Genomic DNA, 24679 nt, shown 5'->3' with positions numbered 1-24679 from the left:
AACGAGCCAGGACTCAGCCAGGCAACAGGGAGGATGCCTGTTGTTCCCCCCACCCTCACCACCCCTGTCAGAGGTGTTTATGCAAGAACGAGTGGCTGATCTCAGCTCACAGATGGCCATGGGCTGCCACCCCTCCTTCAGTGTGGGGACAGTTCAGCAGTCCCTTCTCGATTTTAATGGACAAAGACAAAACAGAAACCAGAGCAGCTGATTCACAGCATGCAGGCTTTACTGTCTAGGAAACCTGAAGACACAGTGGTCATGGGGCAGTGGTCTGAAGAGACAGTGGGCCCTGCACCTGACCCAGCACACAGTGAGCTTTCTGCCATGGCTCCAGTGGAAAAGCTCTGGGAGCATGTGATCCTCTTGCTCGTGTTTACTCTCTCCCAGGGTAAGCAAAACCTCCTGAACAAACATCAAAGAAACAAAAATGAGGCAGAACCCCAAACTGGTGGAATGTAAAATGGTGCAGCCATCTGGAAGACAGTTTGGACATTCCTCAAAACGTGAACCCCAGGGGCACGTTTGGGTGGCTCAGTTGGTTAAGTGTCTGACTCTTGGTTTCGGCTCAGGTTGTGATCTCAGGGTCCTGGGATCGAGCCCCGCATCGGGCTCCATGCTCACTGGGGAATCTGCCTGAGATTCTCTCCCTCTGCCCCTCGCCTGTGCACGCATGTGTGCACACATGCTCTCTCTAATAAATACATTAATCTTAAAAAAATAAACCCCGGAGTTGCTATGTAACCCGGCAGTTCCACTCCGAAATACGTACGCAAGAGAAATGGAAATGTGACCACACAAAAACTTGTTCATGAATGTTCATAAGCAGCATCATTCACAACAGCCAAAAAGTGGATTCACAACAGCCAAAAAACGGAAACAAATGAAATGTCCATCTAGGGATGAATGGATAAAATGTGGAATATTCATAAACTGGAATATTATTTGACAATAAAAAGTAATGTAGGGATGATACATGTTACAAAATGGATGGCTCTTGAAAACATTATCCTAAGTAACAGAAGCCAGTCACGCAAGACCACATATTGTATGACTGCATTTGTATGAAATGTCTAGAACAGGAGAATCCACAGAGACAGAGAGATCAGTGCTTGCCTGGAGCTGGGGGAGGGGGCGGGGGTTTGGCTTCTTTTGGGGAGATAAAAATGTTCTAAAAATTGACTGTGGTGATGGTTGCACAATTCTGTCAAAATGCTAAAAACCAGGGGCGCCTGGGTGGCTCAGTTGCTGAGCGTCTGCCTTCGGCTCAGGTCATGATCCCAGGGTCCTGGGATCAAGCCCCGCGTCGGGCTCCCTGCTCGGCGGGAAGCCTGCTTCTCCCTCTCCCGCTCCCCCTGCTTGTGTTCTCTCTCTCGCTGTGTCTCTCTCTGTCAAACAAATAAATAAAATCTTTTAAAAAAATGCTAAAAACCAGTGAATTGTAAGTTGAATGTGTGAACTGTATCACATGTGAACTCTATTTCCCTTAAGCTGTAAAAACAAAACCAAATCTAACCCTTTTTTTCTTGTGAGGCCCCAAACAAATCAGAATTTGAGAGAATGTCTCAACAAGGAAAACGGTGGGAGGCTATCACAGAATGGCCTGAACTGGCCTCCCCACGTCTTCCTGGGCTCACTCTCATGCTTCAACTCAGTTCAGCAAACTTAGCTCAGGAACCGTCCGCGAGTGTGGTGAGCAAAAGCAGCAGGGACTTCTTACGAGTAACCGGGACTGGACTGTTCTCCAGTGAGGAAAGGGATGAAGACACGGAAGAGGGCTGGGATCTGAGAGAGTGAGAAAGGTGACTCGAGTTCCCGAATTCAAAGGCACATTCAGAGCACAGTGTGAAGAGGAGTCCCAAGCAGGGTGTGGCGACCTTGCGGAGGTGAGGAGACAAAGTTGGGAATCCGAGAGGCTGAGGTGGCTGCAACTGGAAAGAAGGAGCACTGAAAACGAGGGACCTCCGCACAGAAGCCTGAGTCCATGGCTGGACACCAAGCAGCCCATGCACACGGTGATGCTCTAGAAGGCTGGGTGAAACGGCAAGGGAGCTGAGCAATTCTCAGAGGTCACACAGGCTGAAAGATGCCAAGTTTATGCCAACTGTGTGGAGCACTCTTGTTGAACACCGAGGCTTTCGACAGATGTCAGAAAGGTCACCCACGAGGAAAAGCTACTCTAAACTCACCCTAAGAAGCTTAAAAACAAACCTGAAAAAGATCAAGTGAATCTGCATATAACATACCTGCCGACCAGAATGAAGCGCAAGTCTTTTTGAAGACAACACAATACAGACTTCCAAACACATGAAACCCACAATGTCCATCCTCTAACCAAAAATGATGAGACATGGGACAAAGCCAGCACATGTGACCCACAACCAAGAGAAGAGATAAATACAAACAGATCCAGAGATTACGGAGATGATAGACTACCCGGAGAAGAATCTTCAGACAGCTGTTATAAATGCCCGTGAGGATCTGAAGCAAAACTTCAACACACTGAATAAAGAAAAAGATAAAAAAGCAGCAAATGCAAATTCTGGAGACAAAAAATATGAAAAATTCACCAAAAAGCATCAGCTGCAAACTAAAAAGCACAGAAGGAAAGACTACGGACTTCAGGACATGACTGCAGTTATTTCAAAGGGAAGCAAAAAGAGAAATAAAACTGAATAACAAACACAGATCCTTTGTGGCCTCTAGCAAAATCGAGTAATGTGTGGAATTGAGTCCCAGAAGTAGAGAGGAGGGAGGGAAAACTGAAAAACTATTTGAAGAGGTAAGGACTAGAATATTCCCAACTGGGAAAACACATCCCAGTAAGGTCAACATATCCCAAGCAAGATAAACAGAAAAGAAAACCATGTGAATGCATATCAGGATCAAACAGCTGAAAACCAGTGATAAAATCTTAAAAGTAACCAGAGGAAAACATGTACATTAGGTACAGAAGAGTGAAGATAAAATTATAGGACGCCTGGGTGGCTCAGTCACTTTAGTGTCTGCCTTTGGCTCAGGTCATGATCTCAGGGTCCTGGGATCAAGTCCCTCATCGGGCTCCCTGCTAAGCGGGGAGTCTGCTTCTCCCTCTCCTTCGCCCTCTCCTCCCTGCTTGTGCTCACTCTCTCTCAAATAAATAAGATCTTAAAAATTATTATAAACTTCACATCCAGAACACGATGGAAGAGCATCTTTAAAATGTTGAATGGAAAAAAACCCCACCTGTCAACCTGGAATTTTATATTGTAAACATATTGCATATCCAGAAAAAAATAACCTTTAAAAATGGAGATGACATAAATGATTTCTGCAGACTAATGAAAGCTGAGAACATGTGTAGCTGGTGAAGCTGCAGGAACAGGTGGGTCCTTGGCTTCCTGTAGGCTCCTGACCTGGGGTTTCCACACAGACCGTGTGGGCTTCCCTGAGGGGATTCCGGAGAAATCCAAGTTGCAGGAAGGGTGAGAGGGAAGGCAAGAACGGGGAAAGAGAATGGGAAAGGGGTGGTGGAAGGCTCCAGTCTCCAAGTGTGTGTGCCAGGTTTCTCGTGCCGCCAGCATGGGCTGGGGAATTCCGATGCCTGGAAGAGGGGCCCAAACCCATCACCTTCATCTTCACCGCCCTGTTACCCTCACCACTGAAATTCTGCTGCTTCTATTTATTCCTCTTTTCCCTTCCTCTCTCTTTAGTGAACAAGCACCACACAAACAATTCTCCACTTTCATTCCTTACCGGTTCTAAAAAGTTCTGAATTACCATTTCCCCACAAACTTTCCATTTACTCCTTTGAGGACAGAGGGCACGTACAACCATAACGAGCTGAAAATGTCTGTGTCCTTCTGATGCCCCACCGGAGTGGAAGGAGGTGTTACACGTTCACCTTTCAGCTTCTAACTTAGCTAAGACTGCCACTGACGTCATTTCATAGAGAAATTAAAATCTTTCAAGTTTTATCCTCCAGGAAGGTAATTTTTAATGAGGCGAGCAATTTGGAAGAAAATCGTTAAGTGTTTTAGAAAGCTGGTTGAGAATGAACAACTCTGTCGTAGTAACAGTGACAAAGGGGGAGCTTATTAATAAGTAAATCCAAGAAATGGTTTCAAAAGCTTGGTGTGCCCAGAAAATTAATAGAGAAACCAATCTGAAGTCTCCTGGCGAATGAACACAGCATGTCGGTTCAAGGTTAACCGTACATTTTCTTTTCTGTCTTGGGAATGATAACGTACAGGTGAAGGGACACATGTGGGCGCACATGCAGCACACCTGTCATGTGGGAGAGTCAAAGGTATTCTGGGAACTATTCTTGGTTCAAATTTCACCCTACCACAAGGTTCCCAAAACCACCACCGTGGACTGCAAGAGGTACTGAAGACATGGCCGGAGGACTTAAAGGAAATGAGAAGAAGGCAGGCTGTGCCTGGTCAGCTCCCTGCACTCTGCCCAGGCAGTGGGAGCTCCCCAACCCTTGCTGACTTGTGCAGTGTCCTGACTTTCTCACGGGCAGCTGCGTGGAACTGGGGAGGTAAATCACGGAAGCTTTAGAGTTAGGGAGGACCTATGACAGGGCCTCTGTATCTGATTCAATCTAGGGGAAACCAGCACTGAACTTCAGGGCTTGCGCTTCCTGACTCAAGGAGGACTGACATTTTGGGTAGCACAGTGTTTCTGGTCTGGCACTAACCAGCCCACTGGCTATTCAGCATGCTTGGCCCCATCCATGAATGTCATGTGCTCTCCCTAGACCTCTGGCAACCAGAGTGAAGCACCTCTACACATCTCCAAACGTACCCTAGAACCCCCGGGCGAAGTCATTTCCATGGCAACCTTCAATTTTCCCCTGAATTACAATGGGGGGGAAGCAAACTGCAAACAACAGATAGTGTGGCAAGGAAGTGCTAAAAGGCCAGTCCCACGGAGGCTGCAGGAACATGGTGGCCGAGCACAGAGTCCCCCAGAAGCAGGGAGGGAAGAAACATGGAACAGTAAAGCCTTCCCCTCCTCCCCCTCTGCGGGTAGAGTGGATGTAGACAGGGCTAGGGAAGGGTGGGGAAGGAAATCTGTGAATACATAAACCAAATCCTGCATGTCCAAGTACCCCCTGAACTCAGAGTCCATACCCAGAATTCATTAAAAAGATGCCGCAAAAGTAAGTTTATGTTCAGTGTATTCTGCTTGAGAGAGTAGAGAAGGAAGCTGCTCACAATGCCTGGTAAACAGTACACGCACAATAAATGTGCGTTTGGTACCTGAATATGCTGTCAACACTGCCATGCGAAGTGTCAGAACATATGGGCTCGCATTTTTAGGTCCCCAGTGTGGCCCTTCTCCCAGGGCTCAGTTTACCATGCCACGACAACACACGTCCCACGCACTGGGCCTTCCGACTAGCCATGCATGTGCAGGAGCGGGCACATGCTTCCCAAAAAGGCTGCTGGAGACAGGAGGGCAGACACGCGCAGGACACAAGGCCAGCCATGGGGGCTGGACCGATGTCCCCCATGCCCGGGGCTGGGCAGCAACCTGGGCAATCACCTGCCACTGGCATCCGATGCGCTCACTCTCTAGGTACGTGTTACACGTATTTATAAACATTCTCACCATACTATGCATGCCACATGCCGTCTTGTATCCAGTTTTTCAAATTTAACAATAAAATATGGACCTCGTTAAAAATCCTGCTATATCATCATTTTTTAACATTTGTATTTAATTTTTTAAAAAAGATTTTATTTATTTATTTGAGAGAGACAGCACGAGAGAGCGTGCACGAGCGTGGGGTGGGGAGGGGCAGAGGGAGAGGGAGAAGCAGATTGCCCGCCGAACAGGAAGCCCGGGAGCCTGATACGGGGTTCGATCCCAGGACCTTGAGATCATGACCCGAGCCAAAGGCAGACGCTTCACTGACTGAGCCACCCAGGCGTCCCTGTATCATCATTTTTAATACCTACGTTAATATTCCATTTTACAGATGACTCAAATGTATTCAATCAGCCTCTTGATAATGGGCTTTTGGATCGTTTCAGATGCTTTGCAATAATAAACCACACTGTGATGGGCATCCCAAAAGCTGGGTATTTGTATACCAGTGACATTATTTCCTTATAAAAAAATTCCTAAGACTGGGATTTCTGGACCAAATAATATGCACATTTGGATGCTGATTTAAAAACTTTACTTAAAAATGTTTGTACTGACTTATGGTCCCATCAGGGCTGCCTGAGTCAGGCCATTTTCCCACACTCTAGCAAACATGGAATAATCATAAACGAAATGCCCAATTAGATAACAGAAAATGGAGATAACCTTATCATCTTTGATTGCTAGACTGAACTTTTCTGTGTCACTATTTATTATATCGAACATTGAAATATTTTTGTGATTTGTTACTTTGTGGGGCCATCCACATTTTTCTTAATGAGTCTATAAAACTCTTTCTACATCAAGCATGTTATATGCTAAACAAATATACTCCCCAGATTTTAAAAAAACGGAATGGGGGACTTATCATTTGCTGAAGCTTAAATGTCACAAATAACCTGAGCACCTGAAGTTCACAGCTACGTCAGAGAATTATGATGTAACTATCTACTTTGCTGGCATTTACTTCTAAGACGTTGACTAGTGCCTTAAATACATTAGGGAAATCAACAAAGTTCCAAATTATGTAGTGATGTAACACAGACTCTCCAAAAGAGTATTTTAGGAATTGCTAAAAAATGGGGACTTTTCAATCCCTGAAAGGTATTTATGTGTGTGTATGTGCGCGCACACGCACACACACACATCCATATGGGGGGGGGGTGAGGGAGAGAGGGAAAGCAGAAAGAGATGAGAAGGAACTTGAAGTGGCCGCTGAGGAATCCGGCCACGAATGCCCCCCTGAAGATGTCCTGCACCCACCTGGATGTTGTCAAACTTGAGGCCTGGCATGGTGAGGCTCTCCTTGTCTACGAACACTGTGCTGTACTGTTGGGTGGCTACTGAAATCAGGACGTCCCTGGTCCCCTCCCCGGGGAGCCAGGCATCACTTCTGCGATCCATCTCGCTCATGCTCAGGGCCGTGGCAAAGGGGTCCTCGCTCCCCGCAAACACAGCCTGGATCTGTGAAAACGGTTTTGGAGACTGAGAGATTTCTGTAGAAGCTGGGGAAACACCTGCTTTTGACTTTTCGATCCCTGGAGAGTGAGAAGGCTCAGCGGCACCTGGGGATCTTTCTCCCCCTGGAGTGGAGAGCGAAGACAGTTTTTCTGGAGCTGAAGAACCTGCATGGGGGTTACTGACGGAGATGAAAGTGGAAGTCGTGAACGAATCAAAGAAGTCTGAGGCCAAGGAATTAGTGTTGGCAGGATCACCAAAAAATTTACTCAGGCTGGGGCTTGGCTGCACAGCCTGGGGAGGGGTCTTGGCCACCGTTTCGCTCGCACCACTGAAGCTTGGAGACTTCACCATCTGGGGCTCGTAGCCATCCCGCAGGAGCAGGGGCGGCTGGGAGCGGGCGGGAAGTGGCTGGCTGAAGATGGTGCACACCGGGACGGGCTCCTCAGTGGGAGGGGACGGTCTCGGAGGTGGGGTGCACCCCAGCCCTTCCGGGTGAGTGCTCCCGTCCCCTGGGCCAGGGTCCTTTGCACCCTCCTCTCCCAAGGCGGGCACACCTTTGACTTGGTTGTGGTCTGGGTCCGGGGTCGTGTCAGAGATGTCTTTAGACACATCCTCTCCGTCACTTTCACTGTCCTTGCTCAGGGTGTCCACTGCTCCTTCGTCCCCGAGACTTTCCAGTGTGGGACCAGCACTGCCTTCTGCAGGCTCCACAACATCCTGCAAACAGCCAAGGTCACCTGAGTCATCTTCACTATTATTAGGAGAGTCAGAAATGAGGACGCTCTCCATCAGGTGCTCATTAAGCTTATCTACGAAATTATTAGAATCTTCTGATATAGTCTCATTCTCTTCAGACCCAAACTCGTCTCCACCGAGGTCAATGGTTTCCTCGTGATAAAGCAGCTGCCCCTGCTCTCCCTGCGGAGTGGTGCTCCCGGTTTGCCCCTCGGCCGGACTCGAGTCCTCAGTCACGCTCTGCTTGGTGCCGTTAGCATTCTCCATGGCCCCCTGAAGCAAAGACAGATATGAACCAACCTCATCAGCTTTCTATCTCAGTTACTGTTGAGCTGATTTTATCTTCCTGTTAAAACTGTTTTTTAAACTTAAAAACAAATGGTGGATACATGTCATTACACATTTGCCCAAACTCATGGAATGCACAACACCAAGAGTGAACGCTAATGCGGACTATGGACTTTGTGTGATGACGTGTCAACGCAGGTTCACTGACTGTAACAAATGTACCGCTTGGTGAGGGAGGTGGAGGGTATATGGGAAATCTCTGAACCTTCTGCTCACAAGTTTGCAGTGAACCTACCACAACTGCTCCAAAAAATAAAGCCTATTAAAAAATGTTTATCAGTTATATATTCACATGGTTCAAAATTCGAAAGACTCCATTTCTCCAGCCATCTATCAATTGATTGATCATGGTAACAGACACATAATGTAACCACCTTGATCATTTACCATCTTAACCATTTTTGACTTCAAAATTAAGGGGTATTCAGTGCATTCATATCATTGTGCAACCATCACCACCACCAATCTCCAGAACTCTTCTCATTTTGCAAAACTGAAACATTGTACCCATTAAACAATGACTCCCCAGCACTCCCTGCCCCCCAATGCCAGCCCCTGATAATGGCCTTCTACTTTATGACCCCATGAATGTGACTTCTGTAGGTACTTCACATAAGTGGGACACCACAGTATTTGCCCTTTTGTGACTGGCTTATTTCACTTAGCTTAATGCCCTCAAGGTTCACACATGTTGTAGTATGTCAGAATTTCCTTATTTTTTCAGGCTGACTAATATTCCATTGTATCTTCATACCACATTTTGCTTCCACCTTCATCCACGATGAACACCTGGCTTGCTTCCACGCTTCGGCCACTGACTGCTGCCATGAACACGCATGCACAAATATCTCTTTGAGTCCTTGCTTTTAATTCCTTTGGGTATATGCCCAGAAGTAGGATTGCTGAATCATATGACAATTCTATTTTTAATTATTTGAGCAACCAACAAACTGTTTTCCAAAGTAGTTGCACCATTTTACATTTCCTGCAAAAATACACAAGGATTTCAATTTCTCCACATTCTTGATGATACTTGTTATTTCCTGTTCTGATAGTAGCCTTCCTAAAGGGGGTGAGGTCTCCAGCCTTTTAAACCCTACTTGTTCTTAGCGGGCAGAGTAGGCGAGAAGCCAAGAAAACACAAAGGCCCTATTGCCTGGCCCCTGCCTATCAGCCTAGCCAACAATCTTAATTCAATTTTTGTGGATTTATACTGTTAGGGATGATGGCTGTGTCTCCTTGGGTTGCATTTCCAGAGAAAGTCATATTATTGTAGTGTGCACCTATGTGGGTCCACGTGTCAGGTTTTGGTTATAGAAGTTTGGGAAACTTGAATGGATTGTGCCTGTGACATTTTCCCATGAGAAGTGCTACAGTGGGTTTGGGGCAGTGTGCAGTAAGTCGGTAATAATAAAGAATGAGATTTTGAAAGCAAACTAAAACAACAACAACAACAAAAACTTCTACTTATGACCCAGTTGTAGACCCCCTCTTCCATGAAGCCAAGACACTCCAACCTGTAACAATCTCCCCATTCTCCCTGGGACGCTGTCTGCCTGAATCGAGCATGAGAAAGAAAAACTGTACCAAGACAGGCACCCTCATTGAGGCAGGCTGACCACTGGACCTAATGACAGTGAACCAGACAGATTACTGGTGCGAATTCTGTCCTCGGTACTGTTCTAAGGGTTGTATGTGTATGTTCTTACTTGATCCTCAGAACCACCCTGTGATACAACCACTATCATTTTCTTCGTCTTGCAGATGAGGAAGCTGATGCTCAGGGAGGTCAAGCTCGCTCAAAGCCGTGCCGCTAGTAAGCGGAGAAACCAGGGCCGGTTAAAGCTGAAACGCTGGGTTGACACTGGATAGTAGAGGCCACAGAATGAAACAAGGAGTTTGAACTCTAAAGAAAATGTGCTCCTTTTCTTGAAAAACTTTTTTAGCAAAAGTTACTGTATATAGTTCTATTCTTATAGTGAACAAAGTCCAATTAAGATGAGGGTTTTTCTAGAAAAAAAAAATGCCTGCTTGACCTTTAAAATCTATACTTAGATGATCTCTAGATAAGAGTACTTCTTTGGCAACACTTCCACAGTATTCCAAATTAGCCATCCTTCCTTTTTACAGCCTGGTCACCCTGAGCTCTAAAAACAAGATTAAAGTAGATAACCAAAGGTAAACACTTTGGAGAAGTTTCTTGTCCAGCATAGTCAGTTACTAATTCCCCATTTGTTACATATTCATCTGATTAGCTATAAAGGAGTAAAAAATGAAATGAAAAAGGAACAAAAGCCTTTTTCTGGTACCGTTTCATAGCAAGGCAGAGGAGAGGCTGCCTGGAGAGCATCAAAAATGGACATGCCGTCACATGCGGGGCTGTCCCCTGGGTCCTCTCTGTGCAGCAGAGGCTGGGCAGGAAGACCATGGGAACAGCAAGCACGACTTCCTTTCACCTGGACAGCAGCTGAATGCAACACCATCAATGCCCTAATGCACAGAAGGGGACGTTGAGAATCAGAGCAGTGATGGGACTCAGCAACATCACTGGTAGTGGGGCACCCAGCTGGCTCAGTCGGTAGAGCCCATGACTCTTGATCTTGGGGTTGTGAGTTTGAGCCCCACATTGGGTGTAGACAGAGATTACTTAAAAATAAAATCTCTAAAAGAAAATAATAAAATCATTGGTAGGGGCGCTTGGGTGGCTCAGTCTGACTTCCCACACTGCCAGGAATGGAGTTTGGTCCTTCCTGACTAACCCTCATGAGGACTGAAGTATCCCAGCCCCTAGCACAGTGCTTGCCTACCTGGGAGATGCCAGTAACTATAGCTGGGTTAACTTGGTTCTGAGCCCCTCGCAGAATAAAAACAGTTCAGATTTTAATTCCAGAAATCCCAATACTACACTAATGGTTAATTGTAGAATAATGTAGGCTATAAGAAAAGGTCTGATACAATTGCAGGAAAAGGTAAAAATATCAGAACTGGCAAAAGCACAGTGTTTTCTTTATATACAGGGAAGGGTGGAGAAAGTTCTACTCTTAAAATAAGCAGGATTAACTGCCAGTCAAGGTTAATTTGTATGTATTAGATACAGAGACAGACTAAAATGGGGGCATCATAGGAAAGACTGTCCAGATAACACTGAGCTACTTCCCACAATTCACTGGAATAAGAGAAAGCTAATCACTATACAAGACCCACTCATGATGTGGACTGGATACTTACAGCAAGAAACAACTGCTTCACCAGTAATTAAAGAAACAGAGATTGAAACTATGATTTTTTAGGAAAAAAACTATGACATAGACAGATTTTTAGAAATGACAGCTCCTAGAGAGCTTTGGGGAAGCTTATTTATTGAGAATAGAAATGTAACTTTTCTGCAGAGCAGGTAGGCAAAGGATAAAACTCTGACACAGCAATTGTGTTTACCAATTTATCTAAAATGTTTTTAAAGTAACAATCTTCTGAAAGGAAAAAAGCAAGGTAAACATCAACATTCTTGCAAATCAATGCTTGTTTGTAACTATGTTTTCTCTTTAGAAACCTTGTTTCTAATCCAATCTAAATTAGAAAAATCAATGTTTCCTAGTGATAATGACTAAAAAGGTGCTGCCCAATCCAGAGTAAAAATTATATTGTCAATCCTAACTTCTTTGGGGGAAGGGCAGAGGGAAAGGGACAAGCAGGCTCTCCACTGAGCAAGGAGCCCGATGCGGGACTCGATCCTAGGACCCTGGGATCATGACCTAAGCTTAAGGCAGATGCTCAACCAACTGAGCCACCCTGACACCCCAATCTTAATTTCTGAATAGAAACTACATATTTATTAAAAACCACTGCCAAAGGGCTGTTTTGAAACATCCTGCAACTCACAGCATATTACTGTGTCTTAGATCCCAGGGTAACTCGGTAATCCCATGTTGTAGGGAGTGACACAGAGAGAAAGCTAGGTAGCTAACACACATACATGAGGCAAATAGAAAAATGGCACAGGGGTGACGGAGATATTCTGGACAGAAAGAGATAGCTCAGGTACAAACTTTCTTCTCTCAGTAGGAGAACTTAGAGGTTCTTTTCTTATAACTTTCCCCCTTCTCTCCTAAAGGTGCATTTCTGTAAAAAACTTTTAACAAATTTTGAGTGGATACAAACAATATTTATAACATACGGTTGAGACACTCTAATATTTACTTCCCTCCCCTTTAGTGGTATATTCTGAAATTTGCCATACCCTTATTTTTCTTTAATCTTCCACATGCTTACTTCCTTAACACGTTACTTAGAATTTTCAGTTTTTGACCTAATTTCCCCTCTCTATGCTTAACCTTGAGATTCAACTTTATTAGTAGTGTGAGGCTGGGATTCATTCATCTTTGCTGTTGAGAGTGCCCTGTTGTGTGATGGTGTCACAACATATGATCTATTCTTTTTTTTTTTTAAAGATTTTATTTATTTGACAGATAGATAGAGAAAGAGCACAAGCAGGCAAAGAGGTAGGCAAAGGGAGAGAGAGAAGCAGGCTCTCCACTGAGCGGGGAGCCCTACATGGGGCTCAATCCCAGGACCTTGGGATCACGACCTGAGCCGAAGGCAGCCGCTTAACCGACTGAGTCACCCAGGCGCCTCAACATATGATCTGTTCTATCACCGATGAGCATCTGAGGTATTTTTAGGTTTTTGATAGTACAGACAGTGCCATTATGAATATTCTCATACATGTCTCCTGGTGTTCATGTGCAAACTTCTTCAAGATGTTATCAAACGTTATGTGTATGTTGGTTCATAGAGAATATATCTCATCTTTGCTAGATAATGTCAAATTGCCTTCCTAAGTGTTTGTACCAATTTACACACACAGTGGCAGTGTGAAAGTATTCTTGTTCACCACATTTACCTACACTTGGTACGGTCAGGCTTCTTAATTAATATCAAGAATATATAAAAAATTCTTATAACTCAATAGGACAATAAATGACCCAACAGAAAAATAGGCCAAAGATCCAAACAAGCTGAAAGGGATACGCATTTCACAAGCATGAATCCTGTGACTCAATAGCCATCCATCTTGATTTTTCCAGGACGCTTCCATTCATACCCATGGTTATAGTAAAACTAAGTATATCTTTTCGCTCTCAAGAGCTCTGGTTAAGACAATAAATGGTTCTATGACCTATGTATCACAGAGGAACTCCTCACATGGTAGCATAAGCTATGACCATGAATGCTTATCAACAGCAACTCCAAACAAAATACCTGCCTCCTTCCAAAGATTAAAAAAAAAAAAAAATCTGGAAACAAGTACTGCCCGTAGACACAATAATAAATAAATAGCATATTAAAAATGGAACATTAAATGTTAAATGAATGAACCATGCTATGTCTAGTGCATCAATGTTTGAACCTCACAAATCTAATTTTGCACAAAGAATGAGTAGAAAAATAAGCGGCATAATTTTCTGTATAAGGTTCAAAAACACGTAAATTAAACAATATATTGTTTTAGGAATACAAGTGCAAAAGCAAGGTGATTATAATACTCAATTCTTTTGGGGAGGGGGCTGGAGGTAATGGCAAGTGAAGGTTTGATCAGGGAGGGACACATGGACAAGCCATTGGCAACTGTCCATTTCTATGCTGGTGGGCAGAAGACTGGGTCAGGTTTGCACTTGATCTTTGTCTTCCATGAATGTTATATGTGGTCTTTATATTTCATAATTAAAAAATGGAACAGCAGATGTATTTGTTTTTGATTTCTGTGTAATATAATTCATTATTTCTATTATTGGCTTAATAATTTTATTAAATCATAGACATGATTTTAGCTTATGTTAGCATTAAAATGCTAGCAAAGAAAGTGGACTTTTTGTTCAGGTGAGTGCTTTGCACGATGCCCTTAATTAATGCCTTACTTTTTTTTTTTTTTTTTTTTTAAGAGAGAGAGGGAGAGGGAGCACGTGCATGAGCAGGGTGGGGGGAGCAGAGGAAGAAGGAGAGAGAGAATCTCAAGCAGGCACCATGACCAGTGTGGAGCCCTATTCAGGGCTTGATCCTACAAACCTGAGATCATGACTTGAGCCGAAATCAAGAGATGGACTCCCAACCAACTGAGCCACTGAGACGCCCCTGGAGCCAGGATTTAAACTTCAGGAGTTGTGGTGGTGTCCAGGCTTTTAGCAACTAACGCTGCTGCTTCTCTCACTGTAAACTTCTTGAAACCAAAGATCGTTTATATTTTCTTAAAGATTTTTATTTACTTTTTTGAGAGAAGAAAGAGAGAGAACGGGGCGGGGGGAAGGGGCAGAGGGAGAGGGAGAAGCAGACTCCCTGCTGAGCAAGGAGCCTGATATGGGGCTCGATCCCAGGACCCCCGGATCATGACCTGAGCCAAAGGCAGATGCTTCACCGACTGAGCCACCCAGGCGCCCCACCTTACATTTTTTTTTTAAGTACTAACCTTTAAGTGATTATTTAAGAACTGAAGTTTCATTAAGAACAACTCACTAAGAACAATTAAAACTACAGTAGTTGAGGTTCCCTTTGTGGACATGATGCTGGAATTATGTCTTTTACCAGACTGGGATAATGTAAACCCTATTTCCATGAAAACATATGCCATGTAGTGGAAATCTAATTAGCATATACTTACAAAAGCCCCCGTGTAAAGAACAGACACTGCAGATCAAGTATTTACATGTGTTATCTTATTTAATCCTCAGGACCAACTTACAGAGTACCATTATGACCTCCATTATGCAGCAGAGAAAACCAGATGATTTGGCCAAAGGCATACTGTCAATATTTGATTTCGACCCAGGTTTTTCTGCCTTTGCTCTTCCTGTAAGGCTGCTAGGACAGATCACCATCCAGAGTAGCAGAGGTGAGTCAGAAGGAGCACTGAACACAAGCTCTGAATAACTGCTGAGTCTTAGCTTCACTACTAAGCAATCTTTGAAAAATGACTTAATTTCTTAGTCTTGCTTTCCTCAGTCTGTAAACTGGGGTCATAAGGAATAAACAGTAACTGATGCACAGGGTACTTTTAGACTGTAATGAGCTACATACACATTAGCACAGTAAACTATAATTTTAATAAAGAAGTACAGTGCTAACATGCTGTTGGAAATCACAGACTGGGAGGACGAGTGAAAGACACTGCCACTAAATTGCCCTAATTGCATTCCCCTCCCCCTCTCCCCTCCCACCACAGCGGGCCAGGCTCAGGGGCTGTCACTCGGTACCATCCTGAATTCATGAAAAGAAGCCAGGGAGAGAGTATTTGGATGCAAAGACACCCTACCTTCCAGCAGCCACGAGAAGGGGGAAACTACAGTCCAAGTTCCGCCTAGTTAGACTTTCCTGGTCAAGTGGGAGGAACACACACGCATTTCAGGACGTATCTTTGAGGCCTGCGCTTCTTTTAAAATAAATGTTTTCTGGGGCGCCTGGGTGGCTCGGTCGTTAAGCGTCTGCCTTCGGCTCAGGTCATGATCCCAGGGTCCTCGGATCGAGCCCCGCATCGGGCTCCCTGCTCAGCGCGAAGCCTGCTTCTCCCTCTCCCTCTGTCTGCTTGTGTTCCCTCTCTCGCTGTGTCTCTGTCAAATAAATAAAATCCTAAAATAAAATAAAATAAAATGTGTTCAGTCTTCGCGGTATACGCACTCTACCGATCAGTTCCGACCCGAATGTGGCTCTGGAAGGGATCAGGACGTGGAACAATAGCGGCGTCTACACTTTCGCACAAACCGCCGCTTTTACCCTCCCAGTACCGAGGGTCTGGTCGGGCAGGTGCCGCCCGTCTACAGAAGAGCCAACTGACAGGAAGAGAGATCAGGGCGCTTGCTCAGGCCAAGCTGCTCACTGAGCGCCACAGCTGGGACCTGGAGGAGACCTCCCGGACGAGACGTCACGAGCAGCCCCCCGCGGAGGAGCCCCACAAGGCGGGGGCCGGGCCGGGAGACCCCGGAAGGGAGCTCCGGCAGCAGACACCGGTGAAGAGACCCTCCCTCCCCGGGAGGGGCGGCCCGGCGACAAGCCACCGAGGGGGTGCACCTCCCGCGGACAAGCCTCCCGCGCGGCTGGGGTCAGGGCCGGCGGGGCTGCGGCTACGGACCACCTGACCCCCTCCCCACATTCCAGGCCCCGAGTCTCACCTGCCCCCTGCCCCTGGGTTGGGGAGGCGGTCACCCGCTGCCGCGACCAGAGCGCGGGGAGAAAGGGGACGGAGACCGGAAGGAGGGACTGGAGCCGGCGCCTCCTCCGGCTTTTGCGCCTGCGCGCGCTCTCCGTCCGTGCTGCTTTCGCGCAGGCCTCCGGCTTTTGCGCCTGCGCGCGCCCTCCGTCCGTGCGGCTTTCGCGCAGGCCTCGTGCAGGGAGGGCCTCCCAGCCACTTCCGGTTCGTGCTGCGGTGGGCGGGGCCTGCTCACCCAGGTGCTGTGGTGGGCGGGGAATGGAGACTGCTTTCTCAGGCAATCGGAGACGGTGAACGGGGCGCTCCAGTCTGCGCCTCTGCCTCCTTGATCTTTTGTACTGGAATCCCTGAGGGCTCTTTATTCGTTTGAGGGATAGCTGTTGAATATTAACTGTGCCTGGCAGGGCACTGGGCATTAGGATACAACAGAGAAAAACCATTTCTGTCTTCATAAGTGATTACATTTTTTTATTTTTTTAAAAGATTTATTTGACAGAGAGAGAGACCCAGCGAGAGAGGGAACACAAGCAGGCAAGCAGGGGGAGTGGGAGAGGGAGAAGCAGACTCCCTGCTGATCAGGGAGCCTGATGTGGGGCTCGATCCCAGGACCCCGGGATCATGACCTGAGCTGAAGGCAGACGCTTAACGACTGAGCCACCCAGGCGCCCCATATATATATATATTTGACAATATAGTATATATTCAATGTGTACAATGTAATGTCTTGACACCTGTATACATCGTGAAATGAGTACCACAATTGATCAAATTAACACATCCATCATCCCAATCTGTTACCTTTTTTTGTGGGTGTGTGATGAAAACCCTTGAGATCTACTCTCAAAAGTTTCAAGTATAGGGTAACTTACTAACTGTAGTCATCTTTCTGTACATCAAGTCTCCAGAACTCATTTGCATTATAATTGAAAAGCTGTATCCTTTGATTACTCTCTCCTTTCCCCTTACCCCTCAGCCTCTGGTAAGCACAACTCTATTTCTACAATGAGTTCAAAGTTTGTTTGTTTTTTTTTCGTATTTCCCATGTAGGTGTACTCATGCAATATTTGTCTTTCTGTGTTTGGCTTATTTCACTTAACAGAATGTCCTCAGATTCATTCGTTTAGCAAATGACAGGATTTCCTTCTTAAGGCTAAATAACATTCCATTGTGTGTGTGTGGGGGGGGCACCCATGTGTGCCACATTTTGTTTATCCATTCATCTGTCTATGGACACTTAGGTTGTTTCCATGTCTTGGTTGCTGTGAATAGGCTGCAATGAACACGAGTGTGCAGATGTCTCTTTGACATGGTGATTTTATTTCCTCTGACTCCCGGAAGTGGGATTGCTGGAACATATGGTACTTCCGTTTTTAACTTTTTGAGGAAGCTCCATACTGTTTTCCACAGTGGCTGCACCAGTTTACATGCCCACCAACAGCATATAAGGGTTCCCTTTTCTCCACTTCCTGCCAACACTTGCTGTCTTTTGACTTTTTGATACCGGCAATCCTTACAGGTGTGAGGTGGTATCTCATTGTAGTTTTTATTTGCATTTCCCTGTTGATCAGAGATGTTGGGCATCTTTTCATATACCTGTTCCAGGACTTGCCATTTGTCATGAAGATGGATTAAGGGTTGAGAGAAAAAAATAATCACACAGTTGGAGCGGTGTGTGGTCTTGGAAAGCAGAGGAACCCAGCTTAGTGAAGGGGGTTCTGCTATGGCATTTTGGGATTCCATGCAGTTTCCTTTCTGTCTGTTAAGGACATGGTCAAGGCCAGCACAGTCAGGGGGAACTAAGTAGTGTCCTCCACCGTCACCCTTGGACATCTCCAGGGAACCCAGGCTCTTCCCAGCAGGTTCCCATTCAGAGTCAAATGCTGGTCAGATGCTGCCAGAGGTGTGGCGTCAGGCATCCCTCCCCCCCCCCCCGCCCCCCCATAGTGTTGGCTGCCTGCCGCCTGGATGAGCGTGGCCCCTGACCTTAGTGAGTCCACAGACCAGGCACACATCCTAGCTCCCCACCTCATTACCTCGGTGCGCTGAACTGTTAGTCAATTTTGCAGCCTCTCATCTCTTAAGATGGAAGCATGCTACCTCAGGCGCGGGGTTAGCGCGAAGAACTTCAAGACAGCGCCTGCAAAGCGTTTGTCCCCGCGCCCCGCTAAGCACTAACCATAACAAACCACAGGTCACAGATCCAGGTGAGTGATTCTCCCTGCGATAACGGAGCAGGGAGGGCTCCAGGCAGGTGACATCGGAGTGACGCCCGCCACCCGCCTCCCCAGTCCATGCCCCACCGCCCAGCCCCTCCTCCACCCCTGCAGACTTGGCTCCGGGCCAGGCTCCCCGGCTCGGGTCCTCCTCCTGCGGCCAGTACGGGTGAGAACCCGTATGGAGTCAGGTGAGCATGCGCACGAGCCCGGCGCCGCATCCATTGGCAGCCGGCGAGGAGCGTTTTGATGACGCATCAGGAAAATACAGGAAGTAAGGCCTACGGGAGCCGAGGGGGGCCTAAAGACGCCGGGTTCGGGGCTCCCGGGCGGGAGGGGATGAATGGGCGCTGACCCGGAGGCGCGTCGCTCTAGGGACAGGCCTTAGGCGTGTGAGTGGCCGCAGCATGGAGGACGACGCTCCGGTGATCTATGGGCTGGAGTTCCAGGTGCGTCCCCGGAGGGCCCCGGCGCCGCGCGGTTTGCGCAGCGAGGCCGGCGCGTCCCCAGCCCCGCTGTGCGGCTGAGGGCCGGAGGGGGGCTGCGGGTGCGCCTTTAAAGGACTCGGTTGTCCGGGAGGCCCCGGGTCGTGCGTGATGCGGGGTGCGCGCAGCGCCGGTGCCCACGACCCGCGGGCTGGGGAGCCCCGGCCGCCTCCTCTCCCCGCGGCCCGGGTGTTGCTGGGGGCCGATGTGTACGTCCTGTGTACGGTTTCCTGCAGCCTGCAGTCCGGGGACGCAGGCACCGCGTCTGTGGGTTTTCTGGGCGGGGGAGACGGTCGTTTAATCGGGACCTAAGGGCCGGAAAGATAAACGGGAAGTTCCCCAGTACCCTACACCCAGTTTCCCCGATGTTGAAGTCTCGCGTGACTGTGGCAAACTGATCAAAGCTTAGAAACCGCGAACGTTGGTGCAGTCCTGTGAGTGGAACCACAGACTCTACTCGGATTCCACCTCTTTACCATTCGGGTCCTATTTTTCTTCGCCCTGTACTCTGCAGGGCCTGTTCACCGTGTCCATCACGTAGTAGGTGCTCAGCACATGACTGTGAAAGGGATGGGCCCCCACCCACCGTGTGCGCAGTGAAGCCGGAATGCACATGCAGTTCAGCAGGACCACAGGAGAGTCTACGGATGGGGGGGGGGGGGGGGGCGAAAGGGGCCGGGGGAGCTGGAAGGGCAGGTAGGTTGCACGGTGCAGGTCCTAACAGAGCCCTGTATTGGTTTCAACTCTTCAGATGGCTTTTGGGACCCTTAAGGCACTTAAGGACAGATACAGAGACAAAAGACACAGTTCACTGCCTTATGAAGTACCCGATAACATAATTGTGTGCCCCAAATGTGTGTTAAAAATACAAATTATGGGGGCGCCTGGGTGGCCCAGTCAGTTAAGTGTCTGCCTTGGGCCCAGGTCCTGATCTCAGGGTCCTGGGATCAGCCCTGCATCCGGCTCCCTGCTCGGCAGGGAGTCTGCTTCTCCCTCACCCTCTGCTGCTCCCCACCGCTCATGCTCTCTCTCTCGCTCTTCTCTCTGAAACAAGTAAATAAAAATCTTAAAAAGACCCCTAAAAAATAGAAATGATTTTGGTTTCAAGAAGCTTACAGTGAGGGGCGCCTGGGTGGCTCAGTTGGTTGAGCGACTGCCTCCGGCTAAGGTCATGATCCTGGAGTCCCGGGATCGAGTTCCGCATCGGGCTCCCTGCTCAGCGGGGGGTCTGCTTCTCCCTCTGGCCCTCCCCCTCTCATGTGCTCTCTCTCTCTCTCAAATAAATAAATAAAATCTTAAAAAAAAAAAAAAAAGAAGCTTACACTGAGAGAAGCTGCAGCGTTAGTTGCTAAAAGCCTGGATACCACCACAACTCCTGAAGTTTAAATCCTGGCTCCAGGGGCGTCTCGGTGGCTCAGTTGGTTGAGCGTCCAACTCTTGATTTCGGCTTAGGTCATGCTCTCAGGGTCATGGGATCTTTCCCTGCCTTGGGCTCCCTGCTCAGCGGGGAGTCTGTTGGAGATTTTCTCTCTCTCGCTCGCCATCTCCTTTCCCTCTTCCCTTAACCCCTGATTACTTGTGCTCTCTCTCTCTCTCTCTCATAAATAAATAAGTAAATAAATAAAATCTTTAAATCCTGGTTCGAGCACTTACTAGCTGTGTAACCTTGGGCTTCAGTTTCCTTGCCACTAAAATGGGAAAATGATCCTGGATCCCCTATGGCTTTTAGGAAAATTGAATGAGTTAATATATTTGATTCAAGCACTTAGAACATTGCCTGGCACATAATAAGTATTCAGGAAATGTTCTAATTATTATCATAAGACAAAATTTTTACAGATAAATCCATACAAGGCTGTATCAAAGTGTCCTATGAGGAATGAGTTGTGTTAACAGTGTTTGACCTTGGGCTCAATTACCCACAATTGTGCCTTAACTGGCTGCTTTTGAGAGCGTCTTTGTGTGTGGGGTACCCTGCTGAAGACTGCCTGTATTTCACTTCTCTCTCATTCCTACTTGTAGATGCTGTTCTGTGGGCCAAGCCCACCTAGCCAGACTTGGGATTCTAACCTAGAGAGGCTTTAAACTCAAGCCAACTTCAAAGCCCCTTAACTGCAAAGTTGCACTGCTTTCTCCTGGAAAAGGTGCATGTGTGGCCACATGCAGAGGGACCCTGTGGGGAGATTGAGGGTCCCTGACCTCATATTTCCTAAAGTGTGCATCTGACTCCAGTGTACCTAATCACTCCTTCATCTGCTTAAGAAATCTCCTTAAGAAATAACAGAGGTTTTGATCTTCAGTGTTGGATCTTTGAGATAACAAATGTTATTTCCTGGGATTAATATCAAGGAGTGGATCCTTGCCTTGGGCATCAAATGTTTTATCTGAATTTATCCTTTATCTTAAAAGAAGTAGCAGATTTTTATGCTTCTTTATTTTGGACAGCTTGTGGGCCATGACATTCTTGAATCCGAAGAACCGTTACTACGGTAAACATAAAAAGAACTGGAAGTCACAGTGGAGGTTTGGTTGTCAGTGACTTTCAAATCACTGTGGAGAACACTTTACTTTCGAAGATGGGGATCTGGAGGTGCCTGGGTGGCTCAGTTGGTTAAGCATCTGCCTTCGGCTCAGGTAATGATCTTAGGGTCCTGGGATCGAGCCCTGGATCGGGCTCCTCACTCAGTGGGGAGTCTGCTTCTCCCTCTTCCTTTGCCCCTCCCCCCTGCTTGTGTGTGTGCGTGTGTGTGTGTGCGTGCGTGCACGCATGCGTGCTCTCTCTCTTAATAAATAAAATCCTTAAAAAAATAAAAGAAGATGGGGATCTGATTGCTGTCCATTGACTGAGGTAATGAGGCTCGAGGGTAAAATGAGGTCCTTCTATGTCAAATAAAAGGCAGAAGAGCACCATACAGGGGTCATTAAAATAAAAATGCTGAGCACGTTTGTGTTTATGGGACATTATGGCATCATGTGATTGACATCTTTTAGCTCATAGGAAGCAACTTTTGACTTGTGTTTATGATTTTAGTTTTTTTAATTTTTGTATATTTAAAATTAAAAAGAAAATCCAAGTAATTCTTACTAGTCTTATAAGTAGTCAGATTGCTGAAAATCTGCTTAAGAACGCAGACCCTAAACACGCCTTTTCCATCTTATCTGTTTCCTAGACAACCACCACATTCAACTTAAAACTGTTTCTTCTCTTTACCACTTGTTCATAAAGATTTTTTTTTTTTTTTTTTTTTATTTGTCAGAGAGAGAGAACCAGTGCACAAGCAGGGGGAGCAGCAGAGGGAGAAGCAGGCTCCCCACTGAACAAGGAGCCCAATGTGGGGCTCGACCCCAGGGATCATTACCTGAGCCAAAGGCAGACGCTTGACTGACTGAGCCACCCAGGCACCCAGACAGTTAAGCTTAACACCTTATTTTTGTATAAGCCTATCCCGAATTTCCTGGGGAATGGTGTGCTTGCTGGCCATGTGCTGGTACAACTGCTCTTTGTCCTCTGGGTGTCCCAGTTCCCTGTCTTGCGTCCTTTTGTCCTGTGTTTGTATTACTGGTCTAGACGATCCCAGCTTGGTGTGCTGTTCCTATCATACTTGCTTTGCAAGATGATTACTGGAGTCTATTTACATTAATAATACAAGGAATATACTACCACTTCTGGGCTGGATTTTAGGGCTCTTTTCTGAAAGGGGGGAGAGTTGTTTTACAGGACGTCCAGTAACCATGGTCAGGTGGTAATTGGATTGACTGGTCCCAAATTAGGCACAGAGACACCGCATTTTAACAGTGACACATTTTAGCACAAAGCCATCTTATAGTTACATTTTATAGATTTGTTGCATATTTGAATATTGTATACATTATTCTAATTATGATTGTAATTTTTGTTATGGATGTTTCTCCAGCATTGTTTGAATTTGAAATAGTGTAAATGAGACTTCAGATGCCTTCACACACACTCTCACTGTACCGGGCAGGAGAAATCAGCCTTCCCAGTTTGAGTTTAATCTGCAGTTCTCAGTTAACAGAACTGTCGTTCTTTATGACTATTTCAAAAGTCTCTACAAATAAGATTATTTCTCTCCTGCACGCTTATTTCTTTGAAACTTTTGGCATTAAGAAGACCCTCTCAGGGCACCTGGGTGGCTCAGCTGGTTGCGTATCTGACTCTTGGTTTCGGTTTAGGTCACGATCTTGGGGCCGTGGGATAGGGCCCCGCGTCGGACTTCGCGCTAAGCAGGAGTCTGCTTGAGATTCTCTCTCTCTCTGCCCCTTTCTCTGTCTCAAATAAATAAATAAATCTTAAAAAAAAAAAAGAAAAGAAGACCTCCTCTGGTTGCGAGGGCCACTGGTCCTTCGGCAGACACGCCGAGGGACCACTGTGCCCCACTGAAGTGGCTTGAGTGTGTCCACCTTGCCCGTTCCTGAGCCTCGGGCTCTCTCCCAGCACTGGCTTCTGGATGTGTGTCACTGGCTGTTCTGATTTCTTCCTTTCTTTTGAGGTTAGGTTTGGTCATTTGGATTTTCCTAGGAAATTCATTCATTTATTCGGTCGACAAGTACTTCTGGTCTACAGTGTGCCAGGCATTACTCTCTGCCCTAGAACAGGGCAGAGAAGGAATCAAACACCAACCCAGCAACCCTCCCTCCTGGAGGCCCGTGTGGAGAGCAGAATCCAGAACAGCCTAGGTGTTCTTCCAAGACTCCTCAGTTGCATGCCTGATTTGTTTGTTGTCATTCTTTTTTCTTTTTTTTTTTTTTAAAGATTTTATTTATTCATTTGACAGAGACAGAGATAGCGAGAGCAGGAACACAAGCAGCGGGAGGGGGAGAGGGAGAAGCAGGCTTCCTGCCGAGCAGGAAGCCTGATGTGGGACTCGATCCCGGGACCCTGGGATCATGACCTGAGCCGAAGGCAGACGCTTAACGACTGAGCCACCCAGGCGCCGTGTCATTCTTTTTTCTTAATGTAAGCATTTAGGCCATGAATTTTCTTCTGAACACTGACTTCTTGATTTTACTGTTTTCTGGGTATCTTACGGTTTTGAACTCGATGTCTTTTATTACCTGAAACTTTTGGGGTCTTTCTTAGCCCTGCCCACATCCCCTGCTGTGAGTGGGGGTCTGGCCTTGTGTCCTTCCTGCAGCGGCCCTGCGTTTCCCTCGGTGAGCTCTTTGAGCCCAGGCTCCGCCTGCAGTTGCCGTGCCTTATCTTCTCCAAGCTGTGTCTTGATTTTTGTCCCCTTTTACTTTCCTGTTCTTTTTTTCTCTCATTTTTGAAGAGGTGACTGCTCTGCTAGGTTTTATAGACATATCCTGGTTGTATAGTATGAGCTCTGGCTCTTCCGTGGCAGCATGTGGTCAGTGCGTGTGTGTTTTCCGAGCTCTTCCCGCTGTTCCGCCTCGCTGTCCCTCCTGATGGTGCCCTTGCAGGGCTCCTGAGCTCCTCTGATCCTGGTGTCTCGCGGACGAGCCTTCCAGTCCAGCTCTGTACGCGGAGTTGGGCCTGGCCCAGGCTCCAGACCGGTGGGAATTCCTGCAGCCCAGGCTTTGGTTTGTGAGCGAATCTGCAGCCCTCACTCATCCCCGGGCAA

The 24679-nt window shown here is 46.9% G+C and overlaps 2 protein-coding genes across 6 annotated transcripts in view; one reads left to right on the top strand and one right to left on the bottom strand.

The window, feature by feature from the left end:
- The window catches only part of LOC118007342 (trafficking protein particle complex subunit 12-like), an 88691-nt gene extending 72221 nt beyond the window's left edge, over positions 1–16470 (bottom strand). Inside the window, exons 1-2 of one of the 4 annotated variants that reach the window (XM_035000376.1) lie at positions 16341–16470; positions 6904–8109 (exon numbers count right to left, since the gene is read on the bottom strand). In XM_035000376.1, coding sequence (XP_034856267.1) covers positions 6904–8103 — 1200 coding nt within the window. In that variant the 5' untranslated portion in view covers positions 8104–8109; positions 16341–16470. Of the gene's footprint in view, positions 1–6903; positions 8110–15487; positions 15665–16340 lie in introns of those variants that run through there. The other 3 variants (XM_035000377.1, XM_035000374.1, XM_035000375.1) reach the window with 3 other exon arrangements.
- A 2393-nt stretch (positions 16471–18863) lies between these two features.
- Positions 18864–24679, top strand: part of LOC118007341 (EARP and GARP complex-interacting protein 1) — a 123906-nt gene continuing 118090 nt past the window's right edge. For both annotated transcript variants that reach the window (XM_035000371.1, XM_035000370.1), the window contains exon 1: positions 18864–19040. In XM_035000371.1, coding sequence (XP_034856262.1) covers positions 18999–19040 — 42 coding nt within the window. In that variant the 5' untranslated portion in view covers positions 18864–18998. The remainder of the gene's footprint in view (positions 19041–24679) is intronic.

This window comes from Mirounga leonina, unplaced genomic scaffold (assembly GCF_011800145.1).
Source record: "Mirounga leonina isolate KUSES-001 unplaced genomic scaffold, KU_Mleo_1.0 Mir_118, whole genome shotgun sequence".
NCBI classification, from domain to species: Eukaryota; Metazoa; Chordata; class Mammalia; order Carnivora; family Phocidae; genus Mirounga; species Mirounga leonina.
This window is presented reverse-complemented; position numbering and strand designations above follow the sequence as displayed.